Here is a 15,976-nt window from a genome sequence, read left to right as displayed (position 1 = left end):
ATGATTAACTTTTTCCATAGTAGAATGCATGATCAAGGGCTTAGCCACTTGGTATTTGCAGATGAGTTAATTAATGACTACTTGCAACATATCATAACTGTTACCTCTATACTGTGCAGACACAAGGATATGTTTTTAACAGTTTTAAACCAAGTAACTGCTTCTACATTTACCTTTTAGGTGAACTCTGTCCCAGTACTTTGTAGTAGTAGAAGTTCACTCCATCTTCATTGTACTGCAGCTTGTATGCTGTTACCCACTAGCTGTGAGCATTCCTTCCCTGTGTTGCTATACTTGTTAATTTGGTGTAACTGCCAAGAGCCACCTGTATCCATTGATTTCCATTATTCCATTGAGCTGACCATCCTCCTTGTTTACCTCCACCAGCCTTGAAGTTCAATCTTCCCTGGATTGCTGCATGATTTCTATCCCATTGTGAAGATGCAATGATTTGAGCATCTTTAATGCGTGGACTCTCCAAACCAAGAGGTGCCGAACATTCTTTACAGAAATACAGAAGGTAAAAGAAAAGTTTATGTGTATATGTTTATGTACTGAGGCATGTAGGTATGTTTGTGGGTAGGTACATACTGTTCTATTGAAGATTTAAAAGTTAGACAAAATTTGGATTGAGAAGAAATTTTCTACATATGTCATAATGTAGCATCTAACAATCTAGAGTTTCTTGCCATATCCATATTTCAGCATTATAATGCTTATAATAAAAAAATGTGTCTCACCCTTCCATTTTTCAGTGCCAAATAAGTTCATGGGAAACCAAGATGGTGCAAGTTATGCATTTTATAGCATGTTAGTTATGCTAATTGCATTTTCCTTCATTGGATTAGACAGGTGTTTTTGCAAACAATTAATGATGTGTAATAAAAACTTTGTGATTGTAGCATTAAACAAGACAGACAGTTTGGCAAATTATAATGCTTTTGGTAAATCAATTTAGAAAAATTTGGAAAACTGGTTGCTTTCAGGTCAAACTAACCAGTTGAAACTTGTTCTAGAGCAAATTAGCATAGAATAGCTAAGAAAATTGAACCTCAAACTGTTTTGTCTTCATTTAAATTTTTCACTTTTGTGAATACTGTAAAATTGGTGCGAAATACTAGTTCTTAAATAACTTAAACCTACAAGATGAGAAACATCTCAAGTGAGAGATATGGTCATGTTATCCCTACAACAGGATTTTCACCATGGTGTGAGCAACAAAATTTACCACATGATGTGGAAAATGAAATGTTTCCTACTAAACGCTTATTTACTAGAACCAAATGTTTGGTCCATCAAAATCAATTGCTTCTTGCACATCTTTTGTCAATCAACTGCACATCAACATCCTTTCTCCCCAATTCTACCAGCAAAAATTCCCCAAAATTAGAACTTCTTTGTTGCACCCAATTGCAACCCCTTGATAATATTTATGTGTTAACCCACTATCTCTCAATATTTGAAAATAATCAACAGATCTGTTTGTGAATTGACAACATACAAGGGTGAGCAGGTACTCAAAGCATGAGTTAATGTTAATGAATAACTCAGAGTAATGTTTATCATTAACCTAAACATCCATACAGCTCCATCCTTAATGGTATATGACCATACCATGCTGTGGGTCTGAGTCTGATATAACAGGCTTGGATTGGTGGGGTTATTTCATGGTACACAATACTATCCTTGTCTTTATTTCCTCTAAAAACCTTAAATGATCAATATACAAAAATGACAATAACATCATTGCAATTATCATTATTCTGTCTAATTAAGTGTTGCCTAAACAAAGTTAAAAAATGAGAGTTCAAGATATATTAACTTAATCTTTAATTTACACCCTAACAATCAGTATGCATATTCTCCATACTGTTTGCTATACTTTTCCAAAGGTGCTGACAAGGAGAATTTGTCTAACAGTCACAAGCTACTTTACTTGGTGATCATTTCCTTTATCCCCATGACCTTAGTGTGTGATCCAGAACTGATATCGAAAGGAGAAACTAGATGCCAGTCACTCTAAGGGGTTTAAAGGTTAAAGACTTCTCCAACACAAGCAAAGCACAAAAATTCCCTTTCTTTATTCTGGAGATTCAAACCACTTAGTGCACACTAGTAATAATTATTTGAAGGATGATATAGTTAAAGCACTGGATCTTTCATTGATACCCAGTCATGGTTAGTTGTGATCCATTAGCCAGATGGTTGGGGTTTCATGTGGGACTTTGATGGAGAAAAAACACCAAACAAAAGATAATCAATCAAAAGGTTATCGCTAAGTGCAAGCTGCTTGTAAAGTTTACTGGATGAAAAGGCTGTGATGGCCAGCTGAATTTTTGGCCTGCAATCATATAATAAAGCATACTCAGCACTAATCTGTGGTTACATTGTTAAACTTGCTACAGAATAGAGAAACAATTCTGAGTGATAGTCACTAATTAAAATCAACTCTGGATTGTATGAATTTAGAGGTCAGAAAAATATCAAATAAGGGAACTTTATTGCCATCATTCCCCAAACAACCTGGGCCGTCAAATTAGAAACACAACATGAAAAAGTTCTTTTTTTTGGTCTATCACACAAGATAAACAGTAATTTGTTTCATGATTTCAGAGGCTTTCCTCCTTAATCTGATTCGATAAGAGTTTCCTTTTTTCTTCATTCTTAGAAATACACAGCATAATCACCTACATGCCAACATTTTTGGCATCACTTTGTTGCCAATATATTATTTCATTCATGTAATAATGATTTAACTGTGACAAAATATAATTTTAGTAGTGAAAGTAATTATCAGTTATAAGTTGCCAAAAAAATAATAATAATTGAACTCTATGTTGTGTAATTTGGTCTGAAATCATATGCGTGATTTGAAATCAGACAAAAATTGCACAACATGAAGTTCAATTGCCACTTAATTATCTAATCCAGTTTGAAATAGCAAATTTAGTCCCTCAGATAAGGATTTTTGTCTACAGATATTTTATTGATCTATTAGTGAGCTGGTTTGTAGAAAGTTGCAAATTTTTTTAAAGTTGTTTTTTATTTTCTTGAAATTTGATTGCTTTCTTTGTAAACAAGTCTGGAGATCTGATTGGTTGTTACGTCTTGGTAAGGCTTCCTTATTAGCAGGCAAAATATGTGATTTAAAGTACATGAATTAATTGCATCAATGAGAGCCAATCAGATTACAAGGATCACCAGTAATTTTAAACTGGATGAAATAAAGTCTGTAAACAAAGCACCCTCAAGAATGCTATACAAAACTGCATCCAGCATTATTTGTGAAAAGACAGCCTATTTAATATTCTCCTTGGGACCCAGGCCATTTTCAAAGGAAATAACATAAACATCAACAGATTTTCCTCCATTTCAAGCTTCACTTTCTACATATACCAAAAGGATGACTTGGGATATGCCTGAAAATCATTCAATATGTGACACATGGCAATTTACATACCTTAGGTGAACTCTGTCCTGGTACTTTATAGTAGTAGAAGTTCACTCCATCTTCACTGTACTGCAGCTTGTATGCTCTTACCCACTGGCTGTAAGCATTCCTTCCCTGTGTTGCTATACTTGTTAATTTGGTGTAACTGCCAAGAGCCACCTGGATCCATTGATTTCCATTATTCTGCCGAGCTGACCATCCTCCTGTCTTGCCTCTGCCAGCCTTAAAGTTCAATCTTCCCTGGATTGCTGCATGATTCCCATCCCACTGTGAAGATGCAGCGATTTCAGCATCTTTGATGCAGCCACTCTCCATACCAAGAGCACTTGAACATTCTTTACATGACAAAAATAAATTAATAAACACATATTGTTAGGAACGTGAGAGGAATAAAACTTTTCATAGCCCTGCAGTTGTTGCTTCCATAGAAATGCACTTCTTGACTTCAGTGGCAAGGGTAAATTTGTTTACAGCAATTTTTTTAACCATGCAAATCAAGCTGTGTTGTGGATTTTCTCCTTTTTTGAAAGTTTACATCAAAACTAAACAATCATTGCATTTTTGTATTAAGAATTGATTAATAGTGCCTTTTGCATCTTTAAATTTAAAATGGCATGAATAATTTTAAACAAGACTGCAATGGAAAATATTAAAGAAAATTTTTCTTAAACATTTAACCTCATTGTTTCATATTTAAGAATCAGATTAAATAGGCGTCTAAAAGTGCAAATTTCCCTTCTCAAGCACACTGATGTTATCAATAATAATCTTAAATGCTTTCATTATTTTGAAAACTTGTTTGATCTGTCTGTAGTCTGTGGGATATATTTTGTGCTTACCATTTTTTGAGTACAAACATCATCAATTCCAATTGTAGATCAGGTTATTTTTCAGATCAATGTGTTGAAAACTGTATTAACCATAATCATATGTGGCAGACAGCATTAAAGTTTAATTGTACCATCTGTACACGTAATATTAACCCTTAAACTCTCAAAATGGTTAATGTGTAACTTCTATTTGTAACGTCCATATTTATAATTATCATTACTTGGATAAAGAACATTGCTTGGGCAAATCATTTTGCAACTAAAATTGTAGTTTTTTTTTTTTTTACTGTTTTCTATTGTTGTGCTCAGTGACGTGTCTGACTGGGACAAATAAAAAACTGCAGTACATGAATTGAATTAAAGTTTGGTTGTAATTCACTTTCATTCAAAAGCACATGGACTTGTTCCTACAGGTTCAGTACCCATCTAAAAGTCAAGAAAAATACGATCTCTCCACAACTCACAGCCACAGAGTTAATTTTGATACAAATATGCCAACTAAAAACAACATTTCGATTCGATATTTTCATTATTACCATCATTATCTTTTTGCTCCCTTTTTTTTTTTTTTGATAGATTGAAAAATTAGACTTTTCAGTATAATTCCGAACGCTCAGTGCCTATATCACTCGGGCACTCACGACACGTTTGGCAATACCGTAAATAAAAAAAAATGAGAGTAAACTTACAGTTCAAATTATATTACCCAAGCTAACACCTTTCCTAATTGCGGTTTCGACATTCAGCGATTCCAGATATTTTCATTACCTCAACAACTAAATCACTTACATCGTTGTATGATCCAGTACTAGCTGGCATGGATTGCTAAAGTTCGTTTCATTTAAGCTGTCGATATTTGCCACCATTTCGCTCGAGCTCCTTGTACACAATGCCTCCACGAACATACATCGGGCTGATCTTTCGAAATCGATAACAATCGGCCAAACCGAGCAATGCAACCGAGCTCATTCCGAGAGAGAATGTTAATCCGAGTGATCTCAACGCTAAACCAACTTTATTTCAGTCAAATTTGCACTCGAAAAACAAACACAGGTCGTAAGCGATTATCTAATCCGACTCGCCGAATAGAGTCGTTGATAAACCTTTCAGAATGATAGTTTCAGTTTCGTTTCTTTCTTTTTTGTCCTATTTAAGCTTTCTTGAATAACTGCTCCTCTCCTTGTTTTTTAGGCTTACTACTTACCGTGACCGCGACTGATTGAGATAAAAAGCGACGGAAGCGCCAGAAGTATAAATAGCCAGTTGTACATGTAAGTAGAAACCATCCCGCAAATAATGGAATGCAAAGTGCTCGAGGTTCTGCTTTACTGATTAATGTAAAGAAACGACTCTGAGTTTCTTCAGTTCAAAATAATTTTAAATGCAAGAGAGATGAGCTTATGAAACTTTAGCTTATGAAACTAGCCTTGTTAGATATAGCCCGCTACATATATTACCAACGGGTTTATTCCTGTCTTGAAAATTAATCAGTCAAACGGGAACCCCCGGGCATTTGAACTTTTCAAGATTGATTTATTCAAATTCCCGCCTCACGAGTATGATTACAGACAGAATTGGACGACACGAAGTTCTGTTACCAATTAATCAAAACTATTAAAGAATTCGAGAAAGAAACTAGGTCAGACAAGACTTCGATTACACGTTTTCATAAAGTAGAACAGCCGTTAACTCGGCGATATGCGAGACAGCAGCGCGCCATAATGGTCCATTTACACAGGCATGACGTGTTAACTTTCCTTTAGTGCTCAAATCGGGCTGGTGATAACCAATTATGTTCGAGAATTTTGTTGTAGTTTTGATTATGGATCAAATAACTGGTGATTACTCTCAAGAAAGATAAACGAACATTAGATATTAACTTTACTAGTTTCTTAATTCCTTTACATGAAAAAAATGTTGCAATCAAAATCTATCGATATCTGAAAGCATTTTGACGACTTTTAGAACATACTTCGCGCGACCATCTCATTTAAGGTAAAAGGTTTCCACGTATGTTATGGTAATCTAAATCTAATAATACAATTTTTTCTCTCTCTTTTTTTTTTTTTTTCTTTTTTTTTTTTACTGTTTGTACACATTTCAAAGCAGGAGACGCCAGATAAATAACAGACCCGTGACATATGCAGAAAAGATGACGGACTTTTTGTTGGAAATCCCAGTATAGCAACACTAGTCACTCGCGTAGTTTTCTTTTCCTATCTTTATTCTAGTCGTCACACGCTTCGTATCGCGTCGATCTTAGCCTATATCTTTTACAAAACACAATCCTAAAGACCACCCTTGGTTTTGCGTTGCGAGGTTACACGGCTGACGTCACTTTTCCGACACCCTCCCCCCATTTGTCTCGGAGAGCAAATGTCTGTCGAGAAATGAACCTTATCGCTTAAATTTTATGAACGAATCTATCATCTAGAATTCTCAATCGATTTCCTAATCACACTAATCATTGATCAATCAGTAGCCATAGTGGCAGATGTTCAGTTCATAAGTAGAATGTTCAAGCATCCGATCCGCTGTTGTCATCCAATCTGTTTCGGTTTGGTTCAAAGTTCAATCCCCTTCCTCATCGTGAGCAAGATCCTCCAGACGTAATCTTGCTGCGACGGCTGCATCACGGGAAGGCCTGAACGCTGGCGCTTCAATGCGCAACTCGGTCTAGTAGCCACTCAGGCCCTCTCCACCATAGCTCTTCATTTTCCACGCTTCCGCTCCGACTGCCAAGGTCAGCTGGGTTGTCCTTTGTACCCACATGACGCCAGTTTACTTCTGGGTGTTGCTGGATTTTCTGCACTCGATTGCTTACGAACTGCTTGTAACTCCCTGCTCCCTTGATCCAATGTAACGCAACGCTGCTGTCCAACCAGCAAAACATATTTCCAACTGGGAAACCCTCTAATGCTTCCTTAACGTTCACAATGAGATTGGTCGCCATGTGACCGGAGACCAACTCGAGGCGGGGGATGGTGAGGCCTTGCTTCGCCAGTCTAGCTTTGGCTGCTATCAGCCCAACACTATCACCGGATGGTTGAGATATGACACCGTACACTGCCGCAGAAACGCCTTGTCCGCTTGCGTCGCCGAAACAATGTAGCTCAATGTTGCTGATCTCTTCAAAGTGTTGAGGTATGGCTCTGGGTACGGAAATGCTCACTGGTAGCTGTGCTTCCCATCTTGACCACTTGGTTCCCAGTTGACCAGGAAGTTGAGCATCCCATCCGACTTTCAAATCACATGCGTCTCGGTACAGTAGTTTTCCACTCAATGTCATAGGCGCTGCGAGCCCTAACGGGTCATACACTCTTGCTATCTTCGCTAGTATCCCTCTCTTTGTCACTTGGGTGCGGTCAGTTGGGAAATTTATTTCAATGGTATCTTGTCGCTTGTTCCATGGAAGCCCGAGAATAGATCCCCCTCCTTCTTGAGGTGCACCCAACTGTTCTTTCGCGAATGTAGTATCTTCGCTAAGAGACTCACCAGGGGACTCCACTGCCGGAACATTTGAATGCCACTTGTGCAGCTTGAATGAGGCTTGGTTAAAGACATGGGTAACGCCTGCTTTGACTTCAAGGGCAGCTTTTACGGTGGGTCCCCCGCTGATAAGGTCATCGACGTATAGACTCTTCTCTATTTCCCTCACCAGGTCCGGATTCTCGGTACGACAGGCTTCCAGGTGTTGTTTGATAACTCCCCCAAGAAGAAAGGGCGATGGGGCCAAACCAAACAGAGCTCTCGTGAATCTCAGTATTTCCACTCGCCTGGATTGCAAGTCCGTGATCCAGTGGAATCTCATGGCATCCCTGTCTTCTTCCCGTATTCGTACTTGTAAGAACGCTTGCTTGATATCACCTGTTAACGCGACTGGGTGGAAACGTGCACGGACAAGAACAGCCCAAAGCTTGTTCTGTAACGGAGGTCCCGCGTGAAGGCACTCGTTGAGAGAAGGAGCCTTCTCTGAAGCTCGGGCAGAGGCGTCGTACACGATTCGAAGTTTGGTACTCTCTGCAGCTTCTCTCACCACTGCTTTATGTGGAATATAGAACTCCTTTCCCACTGGTGGGCCTGACACTCGCTCCACTATTCCTTCGTTAAGCTGGTCTTTAATTATGGCGTCATACTTCTGGAGTATTCCGTTCTTCTCCAGTTTCCGAATGGTACTTTCCAATCGCTTCAAGCTTCCCGCTCTGTGGTTGGGCAGTGGAGGGTGGTTTCCCCTCCAGGGTAGCCCCGTCTCGTACCATCCCTCTGGCCCTCGTGTTAATTGTTCCTTGAATTCTTCATAAACATCTGCTTGATCTCCGCCTGGTGTGTCACGCAATCCTAGAACATCTAATTTGCATAGTTGTTCGTAATCTGCCGCTGTCGTCTGGGTCAAGAACATATTAGAGAGGTCAACTTCTTTACCTGGTGACATAATTGTCCATCCGAACTTTGTTAGCTCTGCAACAGGTTCGCCGGGACGTCCGATCTTTGGTATGGTTTCTGTCTTTATTTTCGCGTACTCGCTCGCACCCAGGATAATGTGGACTGGTAGCTCAGGCTTCTCGTCTCTGTCGTCCATGTATACCCCATCCAAGTAGGGATATTTCTCCAGTATCCCAGCATATCCTGGGTTGTCAAGTGATAGCAATGTACTACGGTCCACTCTGGTGACTTCCGTTTCCAATCGAAATTTTCCATCAAGGCTGCCAATCGTCACGCTATGAACTCCGATGACCTTGTTTGTTGACCCAAGCATCATCTCTATGCGCTTGAATTCTTCTCGTAGCGGTTTGTTTCCCAGGTGTTCAAGGATAGCTGACGACGCGTATGAGCTGCCTGCCCCAGTGTCTAGGAGTGCGCGGCATTTGATTCCATTTACTTCTACGACAACAACGGGATACACGACTCTCTCTGTTCCTTTGTTTTGTGCCGTCATAAATCTTCCCCTCGTTGTGTGACCGCTTGGTGGGTGATCACATATTGACGTGTGATGTCGGCGTTGACAGTTATGACACCCGCGGCTTCTACAGCTGTCTGCTCTGTGTTTGTCACTTGTACAATTAAAACACAACTGTTTTTGGCTCAGAATTCGTTTGCGGTCTCCGACCGCGACAACTTTGGTGCAATTAGCGGATGTGTGGTTCGTGTCATCGCAATAGACGCATCCGCGCATCTGTCCTCCATTTGCTTGTTGTTGGACCTGATAAGACCTTCCGCGTGGCGGCGGAACGCGGGCATTCCAGTCGTTGCGATCATTCTTCCTCTTGGACACACTCGCACCATCGCTTTCTTCTCCTTCTGAATTTATGTCTCTCCAACTTTTAATTGCCTGAATCAGTTTAGCGAAATCCCAGTCTCGCCAATCTTCGTGTCCCCGGACTAAGTCTCCCTTTATTCCTTTCAGTTTGTCTAACACCGCCCTCACATTTCCGGAGACTTCACGTAACTTCCCGAGCGTCTCTAAGCTTTGTACATTGAACAGAAGCCTTTTGTAAAACTCATTAATTTCTTTTGGACTGGCGCTTGTGATGGTAGGCAAACCCATGATGTTGTTTACATATGCATTTACAATTTCTGACGTTTTCCCGTACTCCGATTTTAGGATGGCCTTCGCCCTTTCGTACCCCTCAAGATTGAACGGGAGTCCATCTATGTCCGCTCGTACCTTTGTAACAAGGAGTTCCTTTAGATAAGCGAACTTTGTCACTGCTGACAGATCCGTCGCGTCTATTTCCGCGGAAAATTTGTTCCAAAAAGAGAGCCATTGTTCGAAGGACCCATCAAACTTCGTTATTGATAGCTTTGGCAACTTTGCGTGCATTCCGGAATCGCCTGATAACCCTTTCCCTTTTTTGCTACCTAATTCTTCTGATTTTTTTTCGTAATCAAGCTTCATTTCCCATTGTGCTTTTTCAAACGCGAGTTGCTCCTCTCTCTCCTTCGCGATTGTCGCTTTCTCGCTTTCTTTTTCGGCCATTTGCGATTTTTTCTTCACCTCCCCCAAACACTTCCCAAGGTATTCGATCTCCGCGTCTACACCCTCAATAACTTTGTCTATTTCATTGCTCCATGCACATACCTCGTCCATTTGCTCACCCTTTGCAATCTTCTTCTCTTCGATCTTTAATTTGATCTCGTCCGCTTCTTTTGCTAAACACACCAACCCGTCACGGTGTCTCCCAATAGTTGTCGCGTTTGCCTTGTCCACAATGCCCTTTCCCTTTTCTTGCTTGTACGCCAAAAGCTTGAGTTTTGCGTCCAAATTCTTCTGAAGTGCCTCCAGTTCCATGTCTCGATCTCAGTCCCGTCGGAGGTGCCAGTTAGTGTTGGAAATCCCAGTATAGCAACACTAGTCACTCGCGTAGTTTTCTTTTCCTATCTTTATTCTAGTCGTCACACGCTTCGTATCGCGTCGATCTTAGCCTATATCTTTTACAAAACACAATCCTAAAGACCACCCTTGGTTTTGCGTTGCGAGGTTACACGGCTGACGTCACTTTTCCGACATTTTCTCATGTAACTCGCAAGGAGTAAATGTAATTTAGATATGACCAGAGGAGATCGAAATCACAATCTATAAGCCCAGGTCAAAATGTTTTCGACCAAAATGATTGTCATGTAAAAAGGTTTTCGCTTTCTGTCATACAAAAACGTATATCAAAAAGATAAATATTGGCTAAAAAATGACGGTAAACATTTTCACCGGAAGTAAGAGTTTTAATTCAGTTTTAATTCAGTGGATCTTAAAACTTTTAAGCGGGGATTCCTACAAATGTGATTTTAAAGAGTCATATGTAGTAGCTACCGTTGTGACAGCTGAATCGAAATTCTCCCGACAGAAACGAGAACTTTCAAATACTTAGGGAAAAAAAACACATTTGGGGAATGAGAAATTCCGGGAGCTCTTGTATCCACGGCCGTTCTGCACATTTCCATATTCTCGTTTTTATGTTTGTTGTTTCGTTTTATCTTTTTTCCTAACAGTCCAAAAACATGCTGAATTTTTTAAAGGTACTTTTCCAATTTCTTCTGATATCTACCAGAATAGGAGTGGTGTTGGAAATCCCAGTATAGCAACACTAGTCACTCGCGTAGTTTTCTTTTCCTATCTTTATTCTAGTCGTCACACGCTTCGTATCGCGTCGATCTTAGCTTATATCTTTTACAAAACCACAATCCTAAAGACCACCCTTGGTTTTGCGTTGCGAGGTTACACGGCTGACGTCACTTTTCCGACACCCTCCCCCCATTTGTCTCGGAGAGCAAATGTCTGTCGAGAAATGAACCTTATCGCTTAGATTTTATGAACGAATCTATCATCTAGAATTCTCAATCGATTTCCTAATCACACTAATCATTGATCAATCAGTAGCCATAGTGGCAGATGTTCAGTTCATAAGTAGAATGTTCAAGCATCCGATCCGCTGTTGTCATCCAATCTGTTTCGGTTTGGTTCAAAGTTCAATCCCCTTCCTCATCGTGAGCAAGATCCTCCATACGTAATCTTGCTGCGACGGCTGCATCACGGGAAGGCCTGAACGCTGGCGCTTCAATGCGCAACTCGGTCGTTGGAGGTCTGTCGCCGTCTCCCGGTCGATCACATGACAGTTCTAACGGATACAGCTGCTGTACTGCTCGCTCTAGATGTGAGGTCCCTGTGCGCAACTTTGCTCCCCGGACAACACCGTCACGCCCTTTGATTAGTTCCGTGACGATCCCGACCTTCCATTTCCCGCGATTCTTGTCGTCCGACTTGATCAGCACGACCTCGCCCACAATAGGATTTTCGGGCTTTCCAGGATTCTTTAGACGATGGCGTTCGCGCAGCCCCTTTAAGTACTCCCCCGTCCATTGCTTCCAGACGGCCTCCTTGCATCGTCTGAGATACTTTGCTCGCTTGCGTAATTCACCGTCTTCTATGCGGTGCGGTTCCAACTCGAGGCGGGGGATGGTGAGGCCTTGCTTCGCCAGTCTAGCTTTGGCTGCTATCAGCCCAACACTATCACCGGATGGTTGAGATATGACACCGTACACTGCCGCAGAAACGCCTTGTCCGCTTGCGTCGCCGAAACAATGTAGCTCAATGTTGCTGATCTCTTCAAAGTGTTGAGGTATGGCTCTGGGTACGGAAATGCTCACTGGTAGCTGTGCTTCCCATCTTGACCACTTGGTTCCCAGTTGACCAGGAAGTTGAGCATCCCATCCGACTTTCAAATCACATGCGTCTCGGTACAGTAGTTTTCCTCTCAATGTCATAGGCGCTGCGAGCCCTAACGGGTCATACACTCTTGCTATCTCCGCTAGTATCCCTCTCTTTGTCACTTGGGTGCGGTCAGTTGGGAAATTTATTTCAATGGTATCTTGTCGCTTGTTCCATGGAAGCCCGAGAATAGATCCCCCTCCTTCTTGAGGTGCACCCAACTGTTCTTTCGCGAATGTAGTATCTTCGCTAAGAGACTCACCAGGGGACTCCACTGCCGGAACATTTGAATGCCACTTGTGCAGCTTGAATGAGGCTTGGTTAAAGACATGGGTAACGCCTGCTTTGACTTCAAGGGCAGCTTTTACGGTGGGTCCCCCGCTGATAAGGTCATCGACGTATAGACTCTTCTCTATTTCCCTCACCAGGTCCGGATTCTCGGTACGACAGGCTTCCAGGTGTTGTTTGATAACTCCCCCAAGAAGAAAGGGCGATGGGGCCAAACCAAACAGAGCTCTCGTGAATCTCAGTATTTCCACTCGCCTGGATTGCAAGTCCGTGATCCAGTGGAATCTCATGGCATCCCTGTCTTCTTCCCGTATTCGTACTTGTAAGAACGCTTGCTTGATATCACCTGTTAACGCGACTGGGTGGAAACGTGCACGGACAAGAACAGCCCAAAGCTTGTTCTGCAACGGAGGTCCCGCGTGAAGGCACTCGTTGAGAGAAGGGGCCTTCTCTGAAGCTCGGGCAGAGGCGTCGTACACGATTCGAAGTTTGGTACTCTCTGCAGCTTCTCTCACCACTGCTTTATGTGGAATATAGAACTCCTTTCCCACTGGTGGGCCTGACACTCGCTCCACTATTCCTTCGTTAAGCTGGTCTTTAATTATGGCGTCATACTTCTGGAGTATTCCGTTCTTCTCCAGTTTCCGAATGGTACTTTCCAATCGCTTCAAGCTTCCCGCTCTGTGGTTGGGCAGTGGAGGGTGGTTTCCCCTCCAGGGTAGCCCCGTCTCGTACCATCCCTCTGGCCCTCGTGTTAATTGTTCCTTGAATTCTTCATAAACATCTGCTTGATCTCCGCCTGGTGTGTCACGCAATCCTAGAACATCTAATTTGCATAGTTGTTCGTAATCTGCCGCTGTCGTCTGGGTCAAGAACATATTAGAGAGGTCAACTTCTTTACCTGGTGACATAATTGTCCATCCGAACTTTGTTAGCTCTGCAACAGGTTCGCCGGGACGTCCGATCTTTGGTATGGTTTCTGTCTTTATTTTCGCGTACTCGCTCGCACCCAGGATAATGTGGACTGGTAGCTCAGGCTTCTCGTCTCTGTCGTCCATGTATACCCCATCCAAGTAGGGATATTTCTCCAGTATCCCAGCATATCCTGGGTTGTCAAGTGATAGCAATGTACTACGGTCCACTCTGGTGACTTCCGTTTCCAATCGAAATTTTCCATCAAGGCTGCCAATCGTCACGCTATGAACTCCGATGACCTTGTTTGTTGACCCAAGCATCATCTCTATGCGCTTGAATTCTTCTCGTAGCGGTTTTTTTCCCAGGTGTTCAAGGATAGCTGACGACGCGTATGAGCTGCCTGCCCCAGTGTCTAGGAGTGCGCGGCATTTGATTCCATTTACTTCTACGACAACAACGGGATACACGACTCTCTCTGTTCCTTTGTTTTGTGCCGTCATAAATCTTCCCCTCGTTGTGTGACCGCTTGGTGGGTGATCACATATTGACGTGTGATGTCGGCGTTGACAGTTATGACACCCGCGGCTTCTACAGCTGTCTGCTCTGTGTTTGTCACTTGTACAATTAAAACACAACTGTTTTTGGCTCAGAATTCGTTTGCGGTCTCCGACCGCGACAACTTTGGTGCAATTAGCGGATGTGTGGTTCGTGTCATCGCAATAGACGCATCCGCGCATCTGTCCTCCATTTGCTTGTTGTTGGACCTGATAAGACCTTCCGCGTGGCGGCGGAACGCGGGCATTCCAGTCGTTGCGATCATTCTTCCTCTTGGACACACTCGCACCATCGCTTTCTTCTCCTTCTGAATTTATGTCTCTCCAACCTTTAATTGCCTGAATCAGTTTAGCGAAATCCCAGTCTCGCCAATCTTCGTGTCCCCGGACTAAGTCTCCCTTTATTCCTTTCAGTTTGTCTAACACCGCCCTCACATTTCCGGAGACTTCATGTAACTTCCCGAGCGTCTCTAAGCTTTGTACATTGAACAGAAGCCTTTTGTAAAACTCATTAATTTCTTTTGGACTGGCGCTTGTGATGGTAGGCAAACCCATGATGTTGTTTACATATGCATTTACAATTTCTGACGTTTTCCCGTACTCCGATTTTAGGATGGCCTTCGCCCTTTCGTACCCCTCAAGATTGAACGGGAGTCCATCTATGTCCGCGCGTACCTTTGTAACAAGGAGTTCCTTTAGATAAGCGAACTTTGTCACTGCTGACAGATCCGTCGCGTCTATTTCCGCGGAAAATTTGTTCCAAAAAGAGAGCCATTGTTCGAAGGACCCATCAAACTTCGTTATTGATAGCTTTGGCAACTTTGCGTGCATTCCGGAATCGCCTGATAACCCTTTCCCTTTTTTGCTACCTAATTCTTCTGATTTTTTTTCGTAATCAAGCTTCATTTCCCATTGTGCTTTTTCAAACGCGAGTTGCTCCTCTCTCTCCTTCGCGATTGTCGCTTTCTCGCTTTCTTTTTCGGCCATTTGCGATTTTTTCTTCACCTCCCCCAAACACTTCCCAAGGTATTCGATCTCCGCGTCTACACCCTCAATAACTTTGTCTATTTCATTGCTCCATGCACATACCTCGTCCATTTGCTCACCCTTTGCAATCTTCTTCTCTTCGATCTTTAATTTGGTCTCGTCCGCTTCTTTTGCTAAACACACCAACCCGTCACGGTGTCTCCCAATAGTTGTCGCGTTTGCCTTGTCCACAATGCCCTTTCCCTTTTCTTGCTTGTACGCCAAAAGCTTGAGTTTTGCGTCCAAATTCTTCTGAAGTGCCTCCAGTTCCATGTCTCGATCTCAGTCCCGTCGGAGGTGCCAGTTAGTGTTGGAAATCCCAGTATAGCAACACTAGTCACTCGCGTAGTTTTCTTTTCCTATCTTTATTCTAGTCGTCACACGCTTCGTATCGCGTCGATCTTAGCTTATATCTTTTACAAAACCACAATCCTAAAGACCACCCTTGGTTTTGCGTTGCGAGGTTACACGGCTGACGTCACTTTTCCGACAGTGGTTTGGTTGTGTACGTGTTCGATGACCACAGGTTTCAGAAATCATTGTTTCATGACCCACCTAAATTCAGGCTGATGAGAGTGGTTGAGTTATTACAAGCGGTTTCTCACAGGGAGGATACTGGCAAGCAAGGTACCTGGTAGAATTGAAAGAATTTCACTCTCGTGTTTGCATATTTTGTGCAATGAACGTGTCAGTTCCCCGAAGCTGCTTTCTT

General features: G+C 42.2%; 3 protein-coding genes across 3 annotated transcripts; all 3 read right to left on the bottom strand.

Annotated features, from left to right (window-relative positions):
• Positions 1-104: 104 nt before the first annotated feature.
• LOC149040296 (EGF-like repeat and discoidin I-like domain-containing protein 3) lies at positions 105-5,507 on the bottom strand. The gene is made up of 4 exons (XM_089183032.1): positions 5,071-5,507; positions 3,461-3,786; positions 1,571-1,709; positions 105-501 (listed from the first exon to the last, which is right to left on the bottom strand). The coding sequence occupies exons 2-4, from the start codon at positions 3,764-3,766 to the stop codon at positions 260-262; spliced, it is 687 nt and encodes a 228-aa protein (XP_089039158.1). The 5' UTR covers positions 3,767-3,786; positions 5,071-5,507; the 3' UTR covers positions 105-259.
• Positions 5,508-6,940: 1,433 nt separating this feature from the next.
• Positions 6,941-10,736, bottom strand: LOC149040295 (uncharacterized). Its single transcript, XM_089183088.1, has one exon. It carries the CDS (start codon positions 10,568-10,570, stop codon positions 6,941-6,943), a length of 3,630 nt encoding a protein of 1,209 aa, XP_089039214.1. The 5' UTR covers positions 10,571-10,736.
• Positions 10,737-11,376: 640 nt separating this feature from the next.
• On the bottom strand, positions 11,377-15,689 carry LOC149040294 (uncharacterized). Its single transcript, XM_089182988.1, has one exon. It carries the CDS (start codon positions 15,535-15,537, stop codon positions 11,743-11,745), a length of 3,795 nt encoding a protein of 1,264 aa, XP_089039114.1. The 5' UTR covers positions 15,538-15,689; the 3' UTR covers positions 11,377-11,742.
• Between the last annotated feature and the right edge of the window lie 287 nt (positions 15,690-15,976).

This window comes from Pocillopora damicornis, chromosome 9, assembly GCF_964200805.1.
Source record: "Pocillopora damicornis chromosome 9, jaPocDami1.2, whole genome shotgun sequence".
Classification (NCBI taxonomy): Eukaryota; Metazoa; Cnidaria; class Anthozoa; order Scleractinia; family Pocilloporidae; genus Pocillopora; species Pocillopora damicornis.
This window is presented reverse-complemented; position numbering and strand designations above follow the sequence as displayed.